Source organism: Pollicipes pollicipes, unplaced genomic scaffold, assembly GCF_011947565.3.
Source record: "Pollicipes pollicipes isolate AB1234 unplaced genomic scaffold, Ppol_2.1 Scaffold_5724;HRSCAF=6776_pilon_pilon_pilon, whole genome shotgun sequence".
NCBI classification, from domain to species: domain Eukaryota; kingdom Metazoa; phylum Arthropoda; class Thecostraca; order Pollicipedomorpha; family Pollicipedidae; genus Pollicipes; species Pollicipes pollicipes.
In genome coordinates, this window is record NW_023596746.1 from 3,641,017 (window position 1) to 3,659,866 (window position 18,850).

Here is an 18,850-nt window from a genome sequence, read left to right on the forward strand (position 1 = left end):
GGGGTCGGTTGGCCTTGCCGTGGTTGGGCTTCCCGCTGCGCGCGGGCGCTGGCTGCAGTTGCACCCGTCACCCCTAATGAGATTTCTGGGCGCTGACCCGATTTCCAGACCTTGGCTTCACGATTGTGCGCCACAAGAACAAGGCTAGTTTTTAGCAATAGACGGATGCGAGTGAAATATTCAGCCGCCCCGGCAGAAATAAGTCCTGCAAAGCCTGCTGACCGTTTTGTGATCGAATATCACAAGTTGTGTGGTTTCTAGCAAGAGGTTGCAGTCTCAGGCTGTCTACACATGGACTCATGGTGGCAAAATGTTCATGTATTCAACCCCTTTGAGATATTTCAACAGGGAACTCGCACATTGTTGACAATTGCATCTAATTTGTGAACGCACGCTCGCGTGCTTAAATAGGGAGCATCAAAATTATTAATTTTTTTCCGAAATGAAGTCATTACCACACGTGTCGATTCATTCACCGCTTCTTTGGCGCCGTTGTTAATGCAATTGTCAAACGCAGCTGTTTTTTGGCTTAACATGCGCCCGTGTGGTCGGTTGAATACCCCTCGCTTGAGAATGGACTCATTTTGACCCTACTGAGATCTAAGCAACTGAGGAAGTTAGAAACACCTTATTTACAGGATGTGTTGGTCTGCATGTGTACACACTTGTGTCAAAATTTGTTTTTTTTAGTCATGATCTCCGGGTCAAATAAGGTCAAACAAGGTCAGGCTCAAGATTGATGTCAAAGTGCCCTCAGAACATTGGTACCTGTTAGAGGCTGCTGGTGCCCATTTACGGTCAGTGACCCCGTTTGACCTTTCGCGGGCCATGGTGACCAAACTCATGCAAGACTGCTTTGAGTTTTGCATTTGAATAAGCAACAAAGATTACGCTAGGCAGTATGTTCTTAAAGGCAAAATGTTTACCTGAGTCATTTTAGGTCAGTGGCCAGTTCTGACGTTTAAGGGGTCTATGGAAGATTGCCATGCGCTTCCTGTTATCGATGAATTCGAAATGAGCCCCAGAACTATCCCATACAGCAAGCTCTAGATTAAAAAACAAATTGTTTTGACCTTAGTCTGACCATCATATCTGACCTTAAGTCAACGGAGTTTGTTCATTCAAATGTTGTGTTACTTAAGAAACTATCTTAGAGACGTATGGCTTCCTCTAACATTCCATTGTTGCATTAGGTTGGACGATTCCTTTGAAATAGCTTTCGCTGAATCCATGGCATGACTCTGACCTGCCGTAGGTCAGAGACCTTACAATGTACACCAAAATTTGTAAAAACGCAAAATCCGCTATTCAGTTGTCTATTGGTGTGGCTACGCCGCGTCCTTCGGAAATTATTCTGGAAAAACATTCAGGTGGGGGGGGGGTCAAAGTGACCCCCACCTGAATGTGTGTTAAGCCTCATTGTGGTAGCATTTTTTAAATCGTGTTGTACGCAGCATACGACGGCAGATGATAAGCATCGAGTTTTAGAGTAAAAAGAGCGAGTTGACGTGCCAAGATGTCTTCGCCTGTTTACGCTTAAAAATGAGCACAACACCGTGATTTAAAAATAATATGTTCACCCAAAACATTGCTAGACCATTGGAAAGATTGACATTGTTGTACCTCATCTTCGGCTGCGATTTTGCGGACAATAATGCTATTGTCAAAGTTCTATTAGCGGTGCTCCCATGCAATTTGCTCATGTTGAGTGCAAGAGTTTGCGCAATTATCAAACATAAAGTGAAAACTCCAGGCAAAAAAAAAACAGCAGAACAAACAGGGGAGTTGCCGCAAGTTTCTTCATGCTCTCTGTAGACAGAGCGAGAGAGAGAGAGGAGAGAGAGAGCGAGAGGAGAGAGAGAGAGAGAGAGAGAGCGAGCGAGAGTAGAGAGAGCGAGCGAGAGAGAGAGACGCGATAGTATCGCTATAGACGAGAGAGAGAGAGCGGATATCTCTATATCTCTCCCTCGCTCTCTGCTCTCTCTCTCTCTCTCTCTCTCTCTCTCTCTCTTTTCTTTCTCTCTCTCTCCTCTGTTTCTCTCACTCGCGCTCTCTGTTTCTCAACAGTCAGGCACATTTTGCGGCGTTTTGCGGCACTGGCGAGATAATTACAAACGCGAATGTTTTCAGCGTGTAGGTAGCATCCAACATCGGGTATAGCCAGACGCCTTTAGTTACCCATATGAAACTGGACTTATAATTGCCCTGGGATATCTTTTTCTCAAAGCTTTGGCAGGCAGAGGCACGCTGGTGGTCGCGTCAGAGCATAGATTCACGTACAACATGGCTTGAAGTCCGGTTTGTAAGTCTGGCCTATTCTATCAATTTCAATCGATGCAATCGATGGAATTGCTACAACTTACACCTTTGGGGAATTGTAACCACATCATTGCCAACTACGCAAATATTGTTGGGTTGATCGTGATGAACAAAAGCACGCGCCTATGCCGCTTTCACGACCGAATCTCTCTCAAGTTAGGCCACGGTGCCTTGCTTTCATGATCGGCCTCCGAAGAGATGGCATTGCTGGCCTTCCGATCAATGGCTGACGCTCCTCCACGCCGAACATTTTGTGATCTAGTAGTACTTTGTACCTGGTACATTATGCTCCAACGTGAAGTGTAGGATAATCGACCTCGTGGCAACCTTGCAGCATTGCATAATACGCTGCATTGCCAAGCGCTTTACATTTAAAATGCTTTGAAAATACTAGTGCACCGCGTTTAAAGAATTGTGCCACTTGTCGACGGAACATCACGACGGGACAGCCAGTGGCTGCAAAGCTATACGTCGGTCAAAGGCCCGACTGGCTGCTGAGTTGGGCCTGGCTCGGCCGGCCGGTCCGCTGGAGTTGCACAATTTCCGGTGGGCTGGCGTCAAAGCTCGCCCAGCCCACGTATTCGCCCGTAAAAGCGGTCTTTGGCAGAGCCTAATCCCTTTAATACTGAACCAACTAGGACCCGGGGTGGCGAGCTGGCGGACAAGGGTGGTTTCCCTCGTGATTAATTCCGTTGGTCACGACCGTGTCGCCCGGACGGCAGCTTGGAAATGTCGCAAATAAGGGCGGGTAAAGCACCTTATTTGGAGTCGATCCATCCCATGCATCAGACAGGGCTAATACAACACTTTTACGGAAGGAGGTAGGGCCGTGGTGCATCCGGCTCCCTAATTCCACACTTACGCGAGGGTATCCAAAAATGCAAACATCTGTAGCGTGGACACGGCGTCTCATCTTGTGTCTGCGTTACAGATAACCAACGGCCGTTTTGATGATCAGAGAAGCTTTCGCAGCGGCAGCACGAGTATTGCTTGATTGCACCCATTTCAACAATAATCAGAAAGCAACAATATCTTAAGTGTGTTTATCCAATGACACAATCATCACTCAATACGGGCGACGTTGTATACGAGAAAGTAGAAATATAGTAATGATGAGTATGTAGTGGCAAATCCATAATTTCGCCCAGCAAGCGGTCAGATCGGGTCATGGTAAGCCCTTTCAGCCAATGGGGCCCCTCTGCTTCAAAAAGAGGGGGATGCTGCTTATTTGGATGACTTTTTCCGAGCTCAAGGTCCTATTTTGGCGTCTCAAGCCGCGTTTTTGATGTTTTACAAGCCTCACAGACAAGTCTAACCACTTAATAGCAATGTGTCCAGAAAGACTTAGGCCCGATGGAACCAACCACCTCAAGAGGAGAGTGGGAGGGAGGGGCGAAATCCCAAAACCTTCTGCTTGGCTGCGGCACCGTTAGTGCGTGTGCAACAGCCGTTAAAGTCAAGCGCTGGCGATCAGCGGTGCTTAGTCGGAGAAAAAATACGTCGTCTCTGTAAAAAACATTCCACGTTCATCGGACCGCGTTGTCCCAGGCTTTGTTACTGGCGATGCAAAAGGTAAGTGGAACTACGCGTGCTTGTCACCTCATCGCTGTCAGCGTGTAAGTCGGCCCGGCCGCGCCGCCGAAGACGGGAGAAGCGGTACGATGCGGAAGAGCAAGGTCATGCCGAAGCCCCGCGGCGCTCGGTTGTCGGTATAAAGGGCTGCCGACGTCCGCCATCTCCGCCAGACAGCCAGTGGCATGTGAGCAGTGGTCGGTAGACCCGAGGCGACAGGATGGCGAACATTCACGCGGCGGTGAGTCTGCGGTCCCCAGGTCCTGCATGCAGGTGGCGGCTTCCCCTGTCTCCAGTCCTTGCCCATAGCGCCCAAGGTCTGGTGCCAGGGCGCTGGAATGGCGGCATGCGGTATACTGGTTGTGTCGGCGAGCACTTACTTAAGGCATGGGCACTTGGTCTTATGCTTGGTTATGTCTTACTTTGCGAGAAGTGTGAAGAAACCGCCAAATGCAGGCAGACATGCGACACGATCCTGGCAGAGAGTTCCGGATCGCGCTGACCTTCGAAAAGAGCTACTGGTGGATCCGGCATCTTAAAAAAGCTGAGAGATAATTTTCATTTGGGCCTTTAGTTTTAAAATACAATTCATGAAATTTGTGAGGGGATTGTAGATATTAAATGATATGTCAAAAGGCTTATTGTAGCTTGCGAAAATCTGGATCTACAACTCAGAACCGCAATCCTCTGATGGCAATTGCTAGTGTCTCTGTTTAGGACATAGTGCATGCTTGACTGCCCACCTAGGTAGCATAATGGTTTGCTTATAGGCAGCAGCTATTTCCATCATTCTCAGCTATCGGACTTCGACGTGCCGAAGTCTCCCATTAGTATGTTTGGGACATAGTGCATGCTAGGCTGCCATCTAGATAACATAATGTTTGCTTATGAGCAGTGTTGAACCTTTGCATCACTCCCAGTTGCTGGATTTCGACGCCCCGTAGTATCTCAAGAATGTGACAGAATAATGCAACACACATACACACATGCCGCGTATAGGGAGGGAATATCATGCGACTGATCGTCAACCAACAGCCCGGTCTAGGTGGCCGACCTCGCCAGCATGTCAGCGGAATGCCCTCGGGTACAGTCCATCATAGTTGTGCCCGCGCTTCCTGGCCAGCCATGGTCTCTTTATGCACCTCTGCTTTCACTGAGGCGTGACGAACAGTCATTTGACTAGTAACGCATAAAATCCGTTAACCTAAATTTTACGTATCGCTAAATACTTTGCACTGTCATCAGGCCCAAATCATCTACACAACTACTGCTGTTGAACTTAACTGCGTATTGCTCAGCCTAGGTGGCAGTGACACCTTCGTGAACACCTTTGCCGAACTCATTCCCAGCTTTATCAGGGCAATCGCGTCGGATATCTCAAGTCAACTCTTTCGAGCTTCAGCAGCTCGAGACCTCTCGACCCTCGGCAGCTCAGGGCCCCCCAAACCGCTCACAATTCGACCTTGGTCACCTCCCCCTGTCTGACCTCACGGACCTCTTCAGTCTCGCCTCTTGGACAATCGTGAAAACCCCCAGTGCGTCTGACATCAAGGACAGCCCCAGCATGACCTCCTGGGCCGGCCCAGCCTGACCTCTCGTCGACTGCCCCCAGGTTTTCGCGGTCTCGGCCCGCGATGAGGAATTCGGCCGGATGTTCGACCCCAACGCCCGGGTGCCTGACACCGCTCCTGCCTGACCTCTCGTCGACTGCCCTCAGGTTTTCGCGGTCTCGGCCCGCGATGAGAAGTTCGTGGATGTTCGACCCCAACGCCCGGGTGCCTGACACCGCTCCTGCCTGACCTCTCGTCGACTGCCCTCAGGTTTTCGCGGTCTCGGCCCGCGATGAGAAGTTCGGCTGGATGTTCGACCCCAACGCCCGGGTGCCTGACACCGCTCCTGCCGAAATGCTTGAGATCATCCCCAAGCACTGGTACAACTTCCCGCCAGTCAATCCGCTCTGGCACTACATGATCGGCATGATCTACCTGGTCTTGTGTAAGTACAACATGGTCGGCATTCGACAACTGTGTGATATAGTGTAAGCGGTACAGTTGTACGCTTGACCTATCTTTATTCAAACCTTTTTGCTTTCCATGTGTGAAAATTCGATGCAGCTGTCGCCCTTCATCAGCTAGGAGATGACTAGTACCTATTTTGTTGCGCAGATGTGAGGTGGTAAGCACTTCATTTTTGTCGAGGCATGGTGAGAGCCTGTTGTAATATTTCAGTCCCCGTATGCGCTACATTAGCTCTCCAGTGTCGACACAGGCTTTACTGTATCTAGTGGCTACTTTTGCTGAACTTAGGCGTTGATTCACTCTGCAAAAAATAAATGCAATCTTCCTGTTCCTTGTCAGGATCGCAGCGCAGGGCTGGGCCTCACCGTTTGGCCTCGTTTCAGTCGTGGTCTCCATGTTCGGCAACTTGACGGCGCTGTACCTGTTCCTGAAGGACAAGGGGCTGCGCACTCCGTCCAACATGTTGGTGATCAACTTGACCCTGTCGGATCTCGTCATGACCTACCACCAACCACACGGCCTTCATCTACAACGCGTTCTTGGGCGGTGCGTGGCAGCTGGGGCCGCGCGCCTGCGAGGTGGCCGGCTTCCTGGGTGCCGTCAGCGGCCTCTGCAGCATCTGCTCTCTTGTCGCCATCAGCTGGGACCGCTACCGCGTCATCGTGCAGTCCTTCAACGCCGCACCTCTCACCACCGGCAAGGCGTTCGGCATCATGCTGCTCATCTGGGGGTACACACTGGCCTTCACCCTCCTACCGTTCTTCGGCATCGGAGCCTACGTGCCCGAGGGCATTCTGGACTCGTGCACGTTCGACTACTTCGACCGCGGGGTGACCAACACCGCCTACATCTGGTGCTGCATCATCTTCTTCTATATGATGCCGATCCTAACGATTTGCTTCTTCTACTACCACATCGTGAACGCCGTAGTTCCAGCACGAGAAGGCGCTGAAGGAGCAGGCGAAGAAGATGAACGTGTCGACGCTGCGCAGCAACGCCGACCAGGACAAGCAGTCGGCCGAGATCCGTATTGCCAAGGTGGCGCTGGCCAACATCTCCGTGTGGGCGCTCTGCTGGACGCCATACTGCATCGTCGTCGCCATCGGCATCGGCGGCAACCCGATGCTGGTGACGCCGCTGGTGTCGGCGCTGCCGGCGCTCTTCGCGAAGGCCGTGAGCACGTACAACCCGCTGGTGTACGCGCTCAGCCACCCCAAGTACCGGGCGGCGCTGCGCAAGCACATGCCGTGGGTGTGCATCAGCAACGACGAGGCGCCCAAGAGCCGCGCAGCCGAGACCGTGTCCACGGCGTCGGCCGACACGGCCAACCAGGAGAAGGCCTGAGCACCTGCTGGCTGGCCGCACGGTACGTCAGCCTTCCCCCAGCGGCGTAATCTGATATGTCTGGGCTTTAACTCGGCCGAAGTCACTGCAGGTCTATTTTAACAGTTGCAGGACAATGCCTAGTCGGATCAACGACTCGTGTGTGCAGGCTTTTGCTTCGAAGTCAGTAGAGCACTAGTGGTTAGTTCTCAGCTCTGAGGGTGGGCGCGACATTCATCCTATGGCCCCGGCGGCTGTCCCTTGGGCACTCTGATGTCGTGTTGCATTGACGCTCCGCCTCTTTTCAGATCCAAGGAAGTGACCATCGACGAAAGCAAAGATCGAGAGAAAAGCCCACCTCCGTTCATTTTGATGCCGTTGTCTCGCCCTCAGCAAATAGCAGTCCTAGAATATCTCTCATTGGCTGCGCGGTGGCAGGAATCGTTGGATGCTGGTTTCTCCCGCGCGCCATGTTTGATAAGTGTCCCGTGTGCTTCACTGCGGTTGCGTCCTGTGTTCATTGCACTAGCAATAAATGGATGCAAGATCCTATACCTCTTATCTCTCCAAAAAACGGCAGCAAAGGGAGTAAATGCGTCATGGAAGTGGACGCTGCACGGCTGACGTTGCATGAAGATATGATGATGAGATATCAGATACCGCGTATCTGATATCTCCAACACCAGATACGGCTCGAGCAACTCATCATTCCAGACCATTCCACGCAAGAGAGCATAGCAGGGTTTTGAACGGGATGGAAAGCCAGAACTGAGCCACCACTGAGCCTCACTCCTTTGGCCGCTATCGTACAAACATCCTCCAGCATTGATTAGAGGATTAGAGGAACGCCAGATTAGAGGAAAGAGCACACCAGATTAGAGGAAAATAGATGCGGGCCAACCAACGCTTTACGAACAGATTGCATACCATCCATTTGCCCTTGACAGATATGGCTTCCGACCGATGACAGTGGCCACGCGCAAGGTCAGGTAACGTCAGAGGGCAGGACGGGCTGTTCCAAACATCGCAGCACGTTAAACTTCCGCCATGAAATTCTGCCGCTGGCTTGGAACTGCACGATCGGGTGGAAGGGTTCAGGGCCTACATCACAAACACCGCTTAGTGTGAGCTCTGATTCCAGAAATCCTTTCTTTCAAAATGTCCAGCTTAAATCGTTACAGAAACATTGGACAACGAACGCTCACATCTGTCGTGAAATAATCAAAAGGTACACTACGAGAGACAAACCACCTTTCCTTGGTTGGTTTGAGCCACCCCCGAAATTCGTCCATAGCTTCTCTGGCGCCTGGACGCCAGTCCTGGCAACGGAGGGACGCAGGGTTGCTTTCATTGTCCTGTTATTGATCAAAACCATCGAAAAATCCTTAGCCTTCGTATCTGAGCGATGCGCTTGTCTTTGGTGGGAATCGATCCACGCCATGATTGACCCCACCCTGGGACAGTCTCCAGCGCTATTATCACTGGGAAGCAACATGAAATGGAGAGTTTTCCATCGGTGCAGCTTTGATCGACAGTTCTCCCATACGCTTACCCGTGCACGTGCACGTGCACATTCGGATTATTGCTCAAGCTGGCGTCCTGCCTGATCCGCGGACATGTATGGAACCCGCACAATCAGGCTGTCGGTAAACCACGGGGCATAATGAACTAAGCTTTGCATTGGAGCGCCTGCATGAGGCAACTACACACATGTCCGCAAAACTGCAAAGCCCAGAGCTTTATGTCTCTAAAGTTGGATAGGGCTGCCTCTGCGGCTTGTTTCCTTCCGATCCTAGCCGCATCTGCGCTGTGAGCGGGGAATGGGCTCTACTTACTCTACTCCTCTACCCACCTCTACTTAGCCTGATGCGTGCGCGTGCCCAAACATGCATCTTTAGATCTGTGTCGTAGCCCCCCCCCCCCCCCCCAGCTAGCTGGCAGGTGAGTGGTTGGACCATGCCTTGCATAAGTCTGTGATCTTTGATGGTGATCTTTGTTGGTGATCTTTCGCGATACATGGGATGGTCTTGGTTCTCATAAAACAGGTATTCATCAGTTGATATTACCAGATTTGTATCCCCTGGATGTGGCCAGTACAAACGTGGATGTTTTCTAAATTGTCATTTTGATTACAAGCTTTCCACATAGCACTGTGATGTGAGGCACAAACGCTCACTTTGCGTGACGTTCCTGCACTCAAGAGACTACGTCTTAGTGAAACATCGGTTCAAAACACTGTGATAACGCCCGACGGGCACTCCCAAAGCAATTTGGGTGAGCGCTCGGAACTTGAGAACCGCTGGTTGTGCTACAACACGTCAGAACGGGCGGCTTAATACTTCTGACAAGTACCTTAAACTGTGGCGAGCAAGGTAACCTGCGTGGCACAGCGAGACAATAACAGACGTAAGCTACAAATCATGAGCATATAGACGAAGTGCAGTCGGACCCCGCAGAAACCCACCCAACCAGGCATTGTCAATGTTTGGGAAAGTTCGTCAGCCATGGAACTTTGGGAGGCAGAAATACACTGATGGAGCTTTGGTAGGTCAACGAATTGCTTGGTTTGGAAATTTGCTGGCCGTGGGTCTGACCAAGGCTGAGCACTTTTGCCTACAAAAGCGATGCATTTTTAGTTAAAAACGCTCGCCTTTGGTACTGCGAAAAACGCAAATAATTTAGTTTCATACTGATCACAGGGAACTGGACTACGTCTGTGTCATGGTCACATGTATTGGTTTGTACAGCAACGCGTTGCATTCGAGACCGGTTTCAAACGAAGCAACATTGGCGTTTCTCGGTCGATCTCCGACACAGCCACGGATTGGGTGTTGCCAAGATCACTTGTTGCTTTACAGACAGTGGCTCTCAGCAGCACTGTGCATTTGGCTTAACATCGGTATTCGCTACAGTTGCCGTAGACTGACAGGAAGTGTTCAAAGCGTACAGAAACAGTCAGATTCTTAGTTTATTCGAGGTCCCACACTGTCTGCACATGTCAAGCTATGCGTTTGTCAATGCCATTTTCTTCCCTTTTCAGCCTAAATGTGTTGATCCTATTCCGCTACGACACTCGGTCGACGATCCTAAGCTTGGGCTTCGGACCCGTGAGTTTAGGGTTTCCGATGTTATCGAGCGAGGACGCTTTACTTTCCTCGCGCTGAAATGTCGTGTGGAAACGTCGCGTACACATTGCTTTGCCTGCAAATCCTTTGCGTTCGTACGGCGAAACGTGAACATGTTAGGAGTTGCCGAGTTGTTGAAATTTGGAGCATATTGTGTGCTTAATATGGCTTAAGACAGCATGACACCGCTCTCATTGTATTCAAATATATCATTTCCCAGAGAGCATGAATGCCACCGGTCCCAGTTTAAAACAAGGACAAAACAAACTCAAACTGGGCCTCGCTCACTCTGCTACAAGTGTAACAAAATGTGCGACGCCATGCGCTACTCACGAGTCCCGCATTTCTTAGCGGCATCGCATAGCGTCCGCACCGCGCACGGTACAGCTATCACAAGAGTGACGGATTCTGCCCCATCCCCCCTCCTCTCGCGAAGTCCGGAGCCTGCTCGACAGCTGATTCTCCACCACGGAGCCGCACCACCTTCTCGCTGCTGCTGCTGCTCGCTGCTGTTGCTGCTGCCGCGTACCGTGCAGTCATTGCGCGGTGATTTCGGGGACGCCCACTGTCCATATGCGGACTTCATTCGATCAGGCGGGACCTCGCACTGCAATAGGAGGCACTTGTGCCGGGTGGTTCGCGTTCGCTATCGTCAGGGCGATGACCTTCGCCCGGGTCACCGTGACGTCACGTTACCGCACGCCGGTGATCATTACAGAGCGTGAGCGCCGCGCAGCAGCAGCAGTGGCGCCAAGAGCATCACGGCCTGGGGCATCACGGGCCGGCCACCGCTGGTCACCCAGGTGCGGTTTACGGGCCGCTCGGGCCTCTCGTGGTCCTCGGGCTGCTCTGAGCCGGTCGAAGAACAGTTCTGCTCATCGCTGCCGTTTGGGCAGTCCTGGTCTCCGTCGCAGCGCCAGGAGCCGTGGATGCACCTGCCGGAGTCGCAGCGGAAGTCGCCGGTGGCGCACGCCGGTGCCGCGCAGTTCCACTCGTCGCTGCCGTCCGAGCAGTCATGCTCAATGTCGCAGCGCCAGGTGCTGGGGACGCAGAGCATGCCGTCGGCGCAGGCGAAGGCGCCGGCTTCGCAGGTCACCGTGCTGTTGCCGGCGCCTGCAACAGGGCGGACAGCTTAAGCCACGACCTATCGTGCTGTCGATTGTGATATTTCAATACACTGGTAAGAGTCGTGTGTGTGGGTTCCCGAAGGCGTCTGGCCCAGTTTGCTTAGGTTTTCGAGCCATTTACATTACAAGGCTCAGGTACGTCATCATTCCAGCCCGCCTCCGCCGCCTAACCAGTCTTGGAGGTACCTACCTTGCACCGAGGCCCGCATGGGGGTTAAGGCGACCCTGTTAACTTGTTTTCAGGATACTTCTCCGGCATGTTATGCGATGGTGCTCAAAGTTTCAACAGCCCATGGGGTGTTCAATGCGCGTGTTTTGGCACCACAAGTGCGTCATTAGCTTTTTTTGGTTTCGGAGCAGGAGTGGTTCTTTGGGGAATACTGCACGGCGATCTGTGGCAGGCATGGGCAGAATCCGATGATGCCGCGGAAAGCGTGCGCCGGGCCGACATTGGTGTATTAACGTAGCCATTTATAATAAATGCATGCTCTAAACACACAAAAACTATATACTGTTGTCCATAGTTTTATATATCTAGTATTCACTGTCGGTCATGAATCTGAAAAAATGCGATTTTCGGGAAAGTTTGACCTTTGGCCTGGCAAAATTATTATTAGCCGCGATATGCAATCAATACGAATCTACTGGTGTTTTCCGCTTAGGTCTATCTTTATTAATCTGAAAACGACGGGGGAATCGCATTCCCCTTCAATCTGCGTTGTGAAAAACAGTGGTATATCCTCTTTCTTGTTTCATCTTTCATCCTCACGACGCCCTGCCAGTTCGCGGTAGGTTAAATGCGCCAGCCACGAGTAGGTCGAGGAACCCCGTGGAGCAGGACCCCGACCGGCGCTCGGCACATATCCACAGAGGGGTTTCTGCGCGAGCTGGGGTTTGGCGGTTGGTCCCCCAGGCGCATGCAGTCCTGTCCCACCGTTATCTATTCCCCCCTCATCCCACATCCCTGAGATAATCTTTACTGGTCAAAAGAGCTCTAATCCAACTAAATGAACGTGATTGGAACTTGCACAAGTCTGCTCATCATTGATTGGGAGTCATTTGACGTCCATTATATCTGTAAGTCGAGCTCACGTTTTCTAGATATGGCAGGCTCGACGAATCTATGTTTTCCTGGCCTTGAACACTGCATGGCCAATGGGGTGGCAGGACTACAATGACATTTCTATGGCGTTATGTGTGCCTGAATGACTTTGAAAATAGGTTGCATGAAAAGGTCTGCACATCTTCGTGGGCGTGTGCAGCTAAAAAACTAGATGGTTTTAGGTCTTTAGAGGGACAGAGTTGTAAGCCGCACTGGAAGCTCTTCAAAAATGCCAATTTCAGTTACAAACCTCACACAATTGCAACACTCTTAACACGCACTCGGGTGGGCGGAGGTCAATCTGAACCCTCTCCCGAAGGTTTTTTGGAATAATTCCTAACGGCGCCGCGCAGCCACGCTAAATTTTGCCTAGGTGTAGACAACTGAAGATCGGATCGCTAGGCATCAAGCATTTGCATGCACCATGTAGGCTCGCTGACCTCAGTGAGATCAAAGTCATCACATGGATTCAGCGAAAACAGCTTCTGGCGAATCGCTTAACCTGATGCAACAACGGAGCGTTTGGACTAGGGCCACACATTTCTGAGATAGCTTCTTGCGAAACTCAAAATTGAGTCAAGGGTTATTGACCTAGGGTCAAGTATGAAGGTCAGATCAAGGTAAAAACTAACCTGTTCTTACCCCAGAGCTTGCTACATGGGGTAGTTTTTGGTGCTCATTTTGAGGTTGCTGATAGCACGAACCACATAATGCATCTTCAACGACCTTTACAAGGTCACAATAAGTCACTGGACCTAAAATGGCCCAGGTCAACCTTTGTTGTTAGGAATGTACTGCCCAGCGTAATCCCTAATCCATATCTAAATGCAGAAATTAAAACAATTTTGTATGATTTTGGTGACCATGACCTTCGAGACGTCAAACAAGGTCACCAACCTTAAATGTACACCAGTGACCCATTGCTAGAACATCTTGCCCATTTGCTAGAACCTTTGCTTAAGGCATCTAGGTGAACGGCGGTGGCAGGATAAGGTCTCTGGGGGGGGGGGGGCTTTGGACACTGATCTAAAGGTTGAGTCTTGTTTGACCTTATTTGACCCTAAGATCATGACCTAGGAACCTCAAAGCTTGGCCAAGAACGATTAACGTACATCCCAACACTTCCCACTGATTTGGTGTTTGTATCTGTCTTAGTTTCTGAGATCTCAGGTGGTCAAAATGAGCCCCCATCCCCCCACCCCACCCGAGCGATAGGTAATTCAACTGGCCAAGCGGGCGCGTGGAGGCTTTAGGGGTGGAAAAGTTGCTGGCGTGATATTGCTACTTACTTTAGAAACCTTAAAGGATTGTTCTAACTGTGCAGCTTTTTTGTAAAAGCGTTTCTGCAGATGCATTTGCAATTCTGCAACATGACAGGTCGAGCAAATTCCTTAAAGTTCCTGTTTGCACTTTTGTTTTACTAATTGCACTCGTCTTTTACGTCACAATGCTTTGCGACACTTTTCTACCAAGAACTAAGATCATATGTCCTCTCTGCCAACTTGTCACTGACGGTCGAGACTATTCGTGACAAGCATGGCACGCAATCTGTAATGTCAGGATGTGGTCTTCATTACATCCTGCTGCGGCATCCGTGCTGTAGCGCGTGGTCTGCATTCTTTTTAGTTTGGCAGTCTTTGTTATCATCTGGTGCACATATCTGCATGTGGTGCGGTCCTATGGCGTGTATCGCGCAGCATGACATGCGCACACTCCCCAGCTTAAGAACCATGAAGGACTCAAGCATGCGCTACCCTCAGCACAGCCGGCCTTCCTGCATAATGTCGCAGTCATACGGTCCCCAATGATCATAGCTGCCTGTGACGTTACTGAGGCTAAATGGCAATTCAGATGCAGAGGTTATTTCGCGCCCTCTGAACAATTTTCGTGCTGACTTTAGGCTGTCACCGTTGCTGTTGATTGACACTATGCATCGCAGTCTAGTCTTAAGTTGTAAGTGATATATATATATATATATATTATATATATATATATATATATACCATAGACTCAGGGGTAAATGATCTACAGTCCACTGGCACATCAACACCTTGTGACGCCGGTAATGATAATGTCGGTTACATATTCTCCACCCGAAACTAAGTTCATTTGGCGTCCCAAATAAACTAATTTACCTGCATCATGAGCACTGCAACCAACCAAAATGCGGTTTACAGTCACTGAGGCACCACGCCAACCACTCATCGGTGTTTCTGCATTAGAAAGCAACAGGCAACGTAGGTGTGTCTAGTGCAAAGCCAGATGGGCAATGCCTCCTCTTTCTGGACCAGCCACAGCCACCTAACGCGAACACAAATGTAAACTCAAGTTGAAAACAACAGCGCACGCGTCTCATTAGTCCACTAAAACAAGGCAAGTCTTCAACTGTCTACTTGCCCTTCCTCCCCACCTATCTCGGCAGTGGCCACATGCTCGGAGGTGGAGAAGCCCCGGCTGGGACCGTCTCCAGCCGCGGCTGGCCGACCTGGAGAAGCCCCGCTGGGACCGTCTCCAGCCGCGGCTGGCCGACCCGGAGAAGCCCCGGCTGGACCGTCTCCAGCCGCGGCTGGCCGACCTGGAGAAGCCCGTCTGGGACCGTCTCCAGACGCGGCTGGCCGACCTGGAGAAGCCCCGGCTGGGACCGTCTCCAGCCGCGGCTGCCGACCTGAGAAGCCCCGGCTGGGACCGTCTCCAGCCGCGGCTGGCCGACCTGGAGAAGCCCCGGCTGGGACCGTCTCCAGCCGCGGCTGACCGACCCCCGGCGCCGACACTCACCGCTGACTGCGGCGACGGCGGCGGCCAGCGTACAGAGCAACAGCAGCAGTCGGACGGCGGCCATGGTCCGGCGGCACGCGCGCTCCCTGCTCGGCGGCTCTCCGACACGTCTGGCAGTGGGGCCGGCGGTCGCGCGCACTGACAGCTGTATACCAAACAGTGCCGTGAACCGGTGTATCGGCGGAGTCCGGCCGGCCAGCGCCTGGTGACACGCTACCGCCTCCTCCCTCCCCCGCCCAGCTGTGCAGAAGAGACGGTGCCCGTGGTCAGGGAAAATGTTGTCATATGCAGCTGGTGGTCGTCGGTGCTACCACACATACCTCGCACATGCACTCTCGCGTGCTTGTCAGGGGTAAAGTTCGCTGGTTCAGTCCTTGTAAACAGCATTGCGAAAATGATCGTATATAAACTAATGCGTTTACTTGCTAAGTGCGGTCAGTGGAAACGAGAGATATTCGGCGAATGGCTTCCATTTACACCGGACGCTGTTTTCTAGCTTCCGAAACTTGAACTGAAAGCGGCCAAATGGCCCGTAAAGCAATCGTTGGAGGTACTTCAATAGGTAACCTTGAAAGAGGGTTCATATTTGCATAAATTCTTGCAAAGAACTATAAGCACTGTGGACGACAGTGTGGTGGTCTGTCAGACCACACGGCTTGGAGTTTCCGAAAATTTAATCACACATCTTGATTACTAGCGCGGTTGATGACAACATCTCCAAGATAGCATCGCTTCAACTAGGGCGTTCCAAACTTTGATGTCTTAGGGCACAGCAATGAGCATTGCCACTCGCCTGCCAAAAAGCGTCAGTCAAAACCGAGACTGTGTGTGTTATTGCATTTGTTCTTCAGCGCCATCTGACGATTTACTACGTACTAACACATCCAGTACTCCTCCGACGCCCCCTTGAAAAACATCTACACGATGTGGTAGGCTCCCCGGACTAGCAAACACACACACACATGAAATATACCTATCACCAGCCCGGCACCCCACAAACGTCTTAAAGTATCAGCAGACATTCATGGAAAACGACCCGACAATAGGCAACTATCACATTTTACGAGACCGGCAACGCCAAAATATTGCACTTAGCCACGGACAAGGTAAATCTGACAAAACAAGCACAGCTTTACTAAAAAAAGCACACACCAGAACATGTCTCTCACAGGGCATATTCAAAAGCTAACCATTCACATCGGTTCATCTTGTGCAAACAGCGTTGCACTATTTTCTGTCTGGGTTCTAGATTGCCCGCAATATAGGCTCTCACTCAGGGGCCAGGTAAGTTAAACGCGCAGCGTCAGATCATGGCAGCGGCCTTCTTCCTCGACAACTGACCCGAATATCCGCGCCTGGACTTAGTTGGCTCGAACATCCAGGCACAGACGCAGGCCGGGAGCGATCCCTGACTGCGTCCCGACCGCGCACATGGCCCCGTCAATTCTGGCCTCCTAACGCAAGAACCGGCCACAGCAGCCGTCCCGCTAAATTCAGATGGAAGCCGTCCGACGTCTGGAGCACCTCCAGCCCGGACCCGCGACCGCTGGGTCTCGCGTGGCGTACTTGAGTGTAAACAGAGCAAAGGTCCCATACCCGTCATTCCCAGCACTGGCGCCGCTTCACAGGCCCGCCGCCGACTCGGCACGCGCACAGGCTGCTTTCATGAAACCCGAGAACCCCGTCCCGGCCGTTTACGGCGAACGGCGCCCGGACAAGTGGACAGTGTCAAGACATTGTCACTGAGCACTCCTTGCCGCCGGCGCGATCCGGCTCCTCGCGCCTACTTCATCTGCATCAGCATGGTGGTGGGCTGCTCCAGGAAGGCCTTCATCATGTTGGAGAAGCGCGCCATGGTGGCGCCGTCGATAACGCGGTGGTCGGCCGACCAGGAGGCCTGCATGACGTGCGCTGCCACCACGGAGCCGTCCGCAGCGAAGCGCGGCAGCTTCTGGATGCGACCCAGCGCGCCGATCGCCACCTCGGGCGGCACGATCACCGGCTTGGCGTAGGTGCCGCCGATGGCGCCGATGTTGGAGAGGGAGAACGTGCCGCCGGCGAGGTCGCCGGCGCTTAGCTGGCCGCGTGCGCCTAGCGCCTGCAGCCGGTTCAGCTCCTGCGCCACTTCCAGCAGCGTCAGCCGCTGCACCTGCTTCACATTTGGCACCACTAGGCCGTTCGGCGTGTCCATAGCGATGCCGATGTTGTGGCTGGCCTTGTAGGTGATCTTCTCCGCGGCGGATCCACTGACCGTTGAGCACGGGGAAATGCAGCAGCGCCATCGAGCATGCCTTATGATGAACGGCATGTAGGAGAACTTGATGCCGAACGCTTCGGCGCTTTTCTTTAGCGTCGGACGCAGATTCACCAGTGCCGTCATTTCTATTTCATCGCAGTAGCCGAAGTGCGGCACGGTCATCGACAGCTTCATGGCTTTGACCATCGCCTTGGTGAAGCCCGACACAGGAGTCGTCTTGTCTTCGGCCAGCATGACGTTAGCGGTCTTTGGCAGGGACAGCGGAGCCACCGAATCGGCCGGAACCGCCGAGTCGGCTGGAGCCCGCCTCACCGCCGCCGGCTGCGGCGGCTTCGCCTCCCCCGAGTCCTGCACCTTCGGCGGCTTGCCCATGCCGCGCTCCCCCACGAACCGGATGAGGTCCTCCTTCAGAACGCGGCCGTCCTTGCCAGTGCCCTTCACCTCACTGAGCGTGACGCTGTTCTCCATGGCCATGCGGCGCACGGCGGGCGTCGTGAGCACCTTAGCCGGAATGGGCAGCGTGTAGTGCTCGCCGCCCACCACCTCGATGGCATCGCGCTCCTGCACCTCGTCCTCCGAGTCAGAAGAGCCCGGCTCCGTCTCGATGTCGACCAGCGGCCGGCCAACGGCCGCCATGTCGTCGACACTGTAGTGCAGCTTGCGGATGACACCGTCGTAGCGGCTGGTGATGGTGACGGACGCCTTGTCGCTCTGCACCTCGCACAAGCTGTCGAACTGGCTGACCGTGTCGCCCTCCTTCACGTACCACTCCTTGACCACCACCTCCACGATGCCCTCGCCGATGTCGGACAGCAGGAACGGCATGACCTTGCCCGCTGGCGGCCGGAGGTGTGCAGTCGCCGCGCGGCCGACAACCGCGGCGCTTCCGGCGCGACTAGCTGGCCAGGGGCATTGTCATGCGATGTCACGAGCGCCGCGGAAGTCGACTTGCTACCGCAAAATCTCTGGAGAAACCCTGCCGACCAGCTGACACTTTTGCACTGGGTGGAGCTTGCTCAACAGCTGACGAAGAAGAGCCATTGACAACAGCGTGCTGCTTCTGAAAACATGATACAAGGGGACTTAGGCAGGATAATTGTTCCACTTAGCCTATCACTGTCATTTTTGTTAATGACAAAGACACATGGTTTCACATGCTTATTGGGTAATGCAGATAATACTGAGTGAGAATCGATTCGGCATGCTTGCATGGAAATATATCGATGCTTTTG

General features: G+C 52.5%; 3 protein-coding genes across 3 annotated transcripts in view; 1 reads left to right on the forward strand and 2 right to left on the reverse strand.

The window, feature by feature from the left end:
- The first annotated feature begins 4,066 nt into the window (after positions 1–4,066).
- On the forward strand, positions 4,067–7,634 carry LOC119103511 (compound eye opsin BCRH2-like). Its single transcript, XM_037227085.1, is given in 6 exon segments — positions 4,067–4,132; positions 5,712–5,886; positions 6,293–6,411; positions 6,413–6,838; positions 6,840–7,275; positions 7,541–7,634. Coding segments are annotated over 5 exon segments (1,155 nt in total). The 5' UTR covers positions 4,067–4,111; the 3' UTR covers positions 7,254–7,275; positions 7,541–7,634.
- Positions 7,635–9,962: 2,328 nt separating this feature from the next.
- LOC119103955 (very low-density lipoprotein receptor) lies at positions 9,963–15,459 on the reverse strand. Its single transcript, XM_037227665.1, has 2 exons — positions 15,362–15,459; positions 9,963–11,470 (listed from the first exon to the last, which is right to left on the reverse strand). Exons 1-2 carry the CDS (start codon positions 15,423–15,425, stop codon positions 11,070–11,072), a joined length of 465 nt encoding a protein of 154 aa, XP_037083560.1. The 5' UTR covers positions 15,426–15,459; the 3' UTR covers positions 9,963–11,069.
- Positions 15,460–16,849: 1,390 nt separating this feature from the next.
- Positions 16,850–18,850, reverse strand: part of LOC119102332 (lipoamide acyltransferase component of branched-chain alpha-keto acid dehydrogenase complex, mitochondrial-like) — a 4,954-nt gene continuing 2,953 nt past the window's right edge. The window contains 3 exon segments of the mRNA XM_037225700.1: positions 16,850–17,607; positions 17,609–17,657; positions 17,660–18,454. Coding sequence (XP_037081595.1) covers positions 17,145–17,607; positions 17,609–17,657; positions 17,660–18,454 — 1,307 coding nt within the window. The 3' untranslated portion in view covers positions 16,850–17,144.

Coding starts and splice junctions, on each gene's coding strand:
- LOC119103955 (XM_037227665.1), bottom strand. CDS start 15,425: ATGGCCGCCGTCCGACTGCTGCTGTTGCTCTGTACGCTGGCCGCCGCC. Junction 11,471..15,361: donor CGCCGTCGCCGCAGTCAGCG/GTGAGTGTCGGC, acceptor GCCCTGTTGCAG/GCGCCGGCAACAGCACGGTG.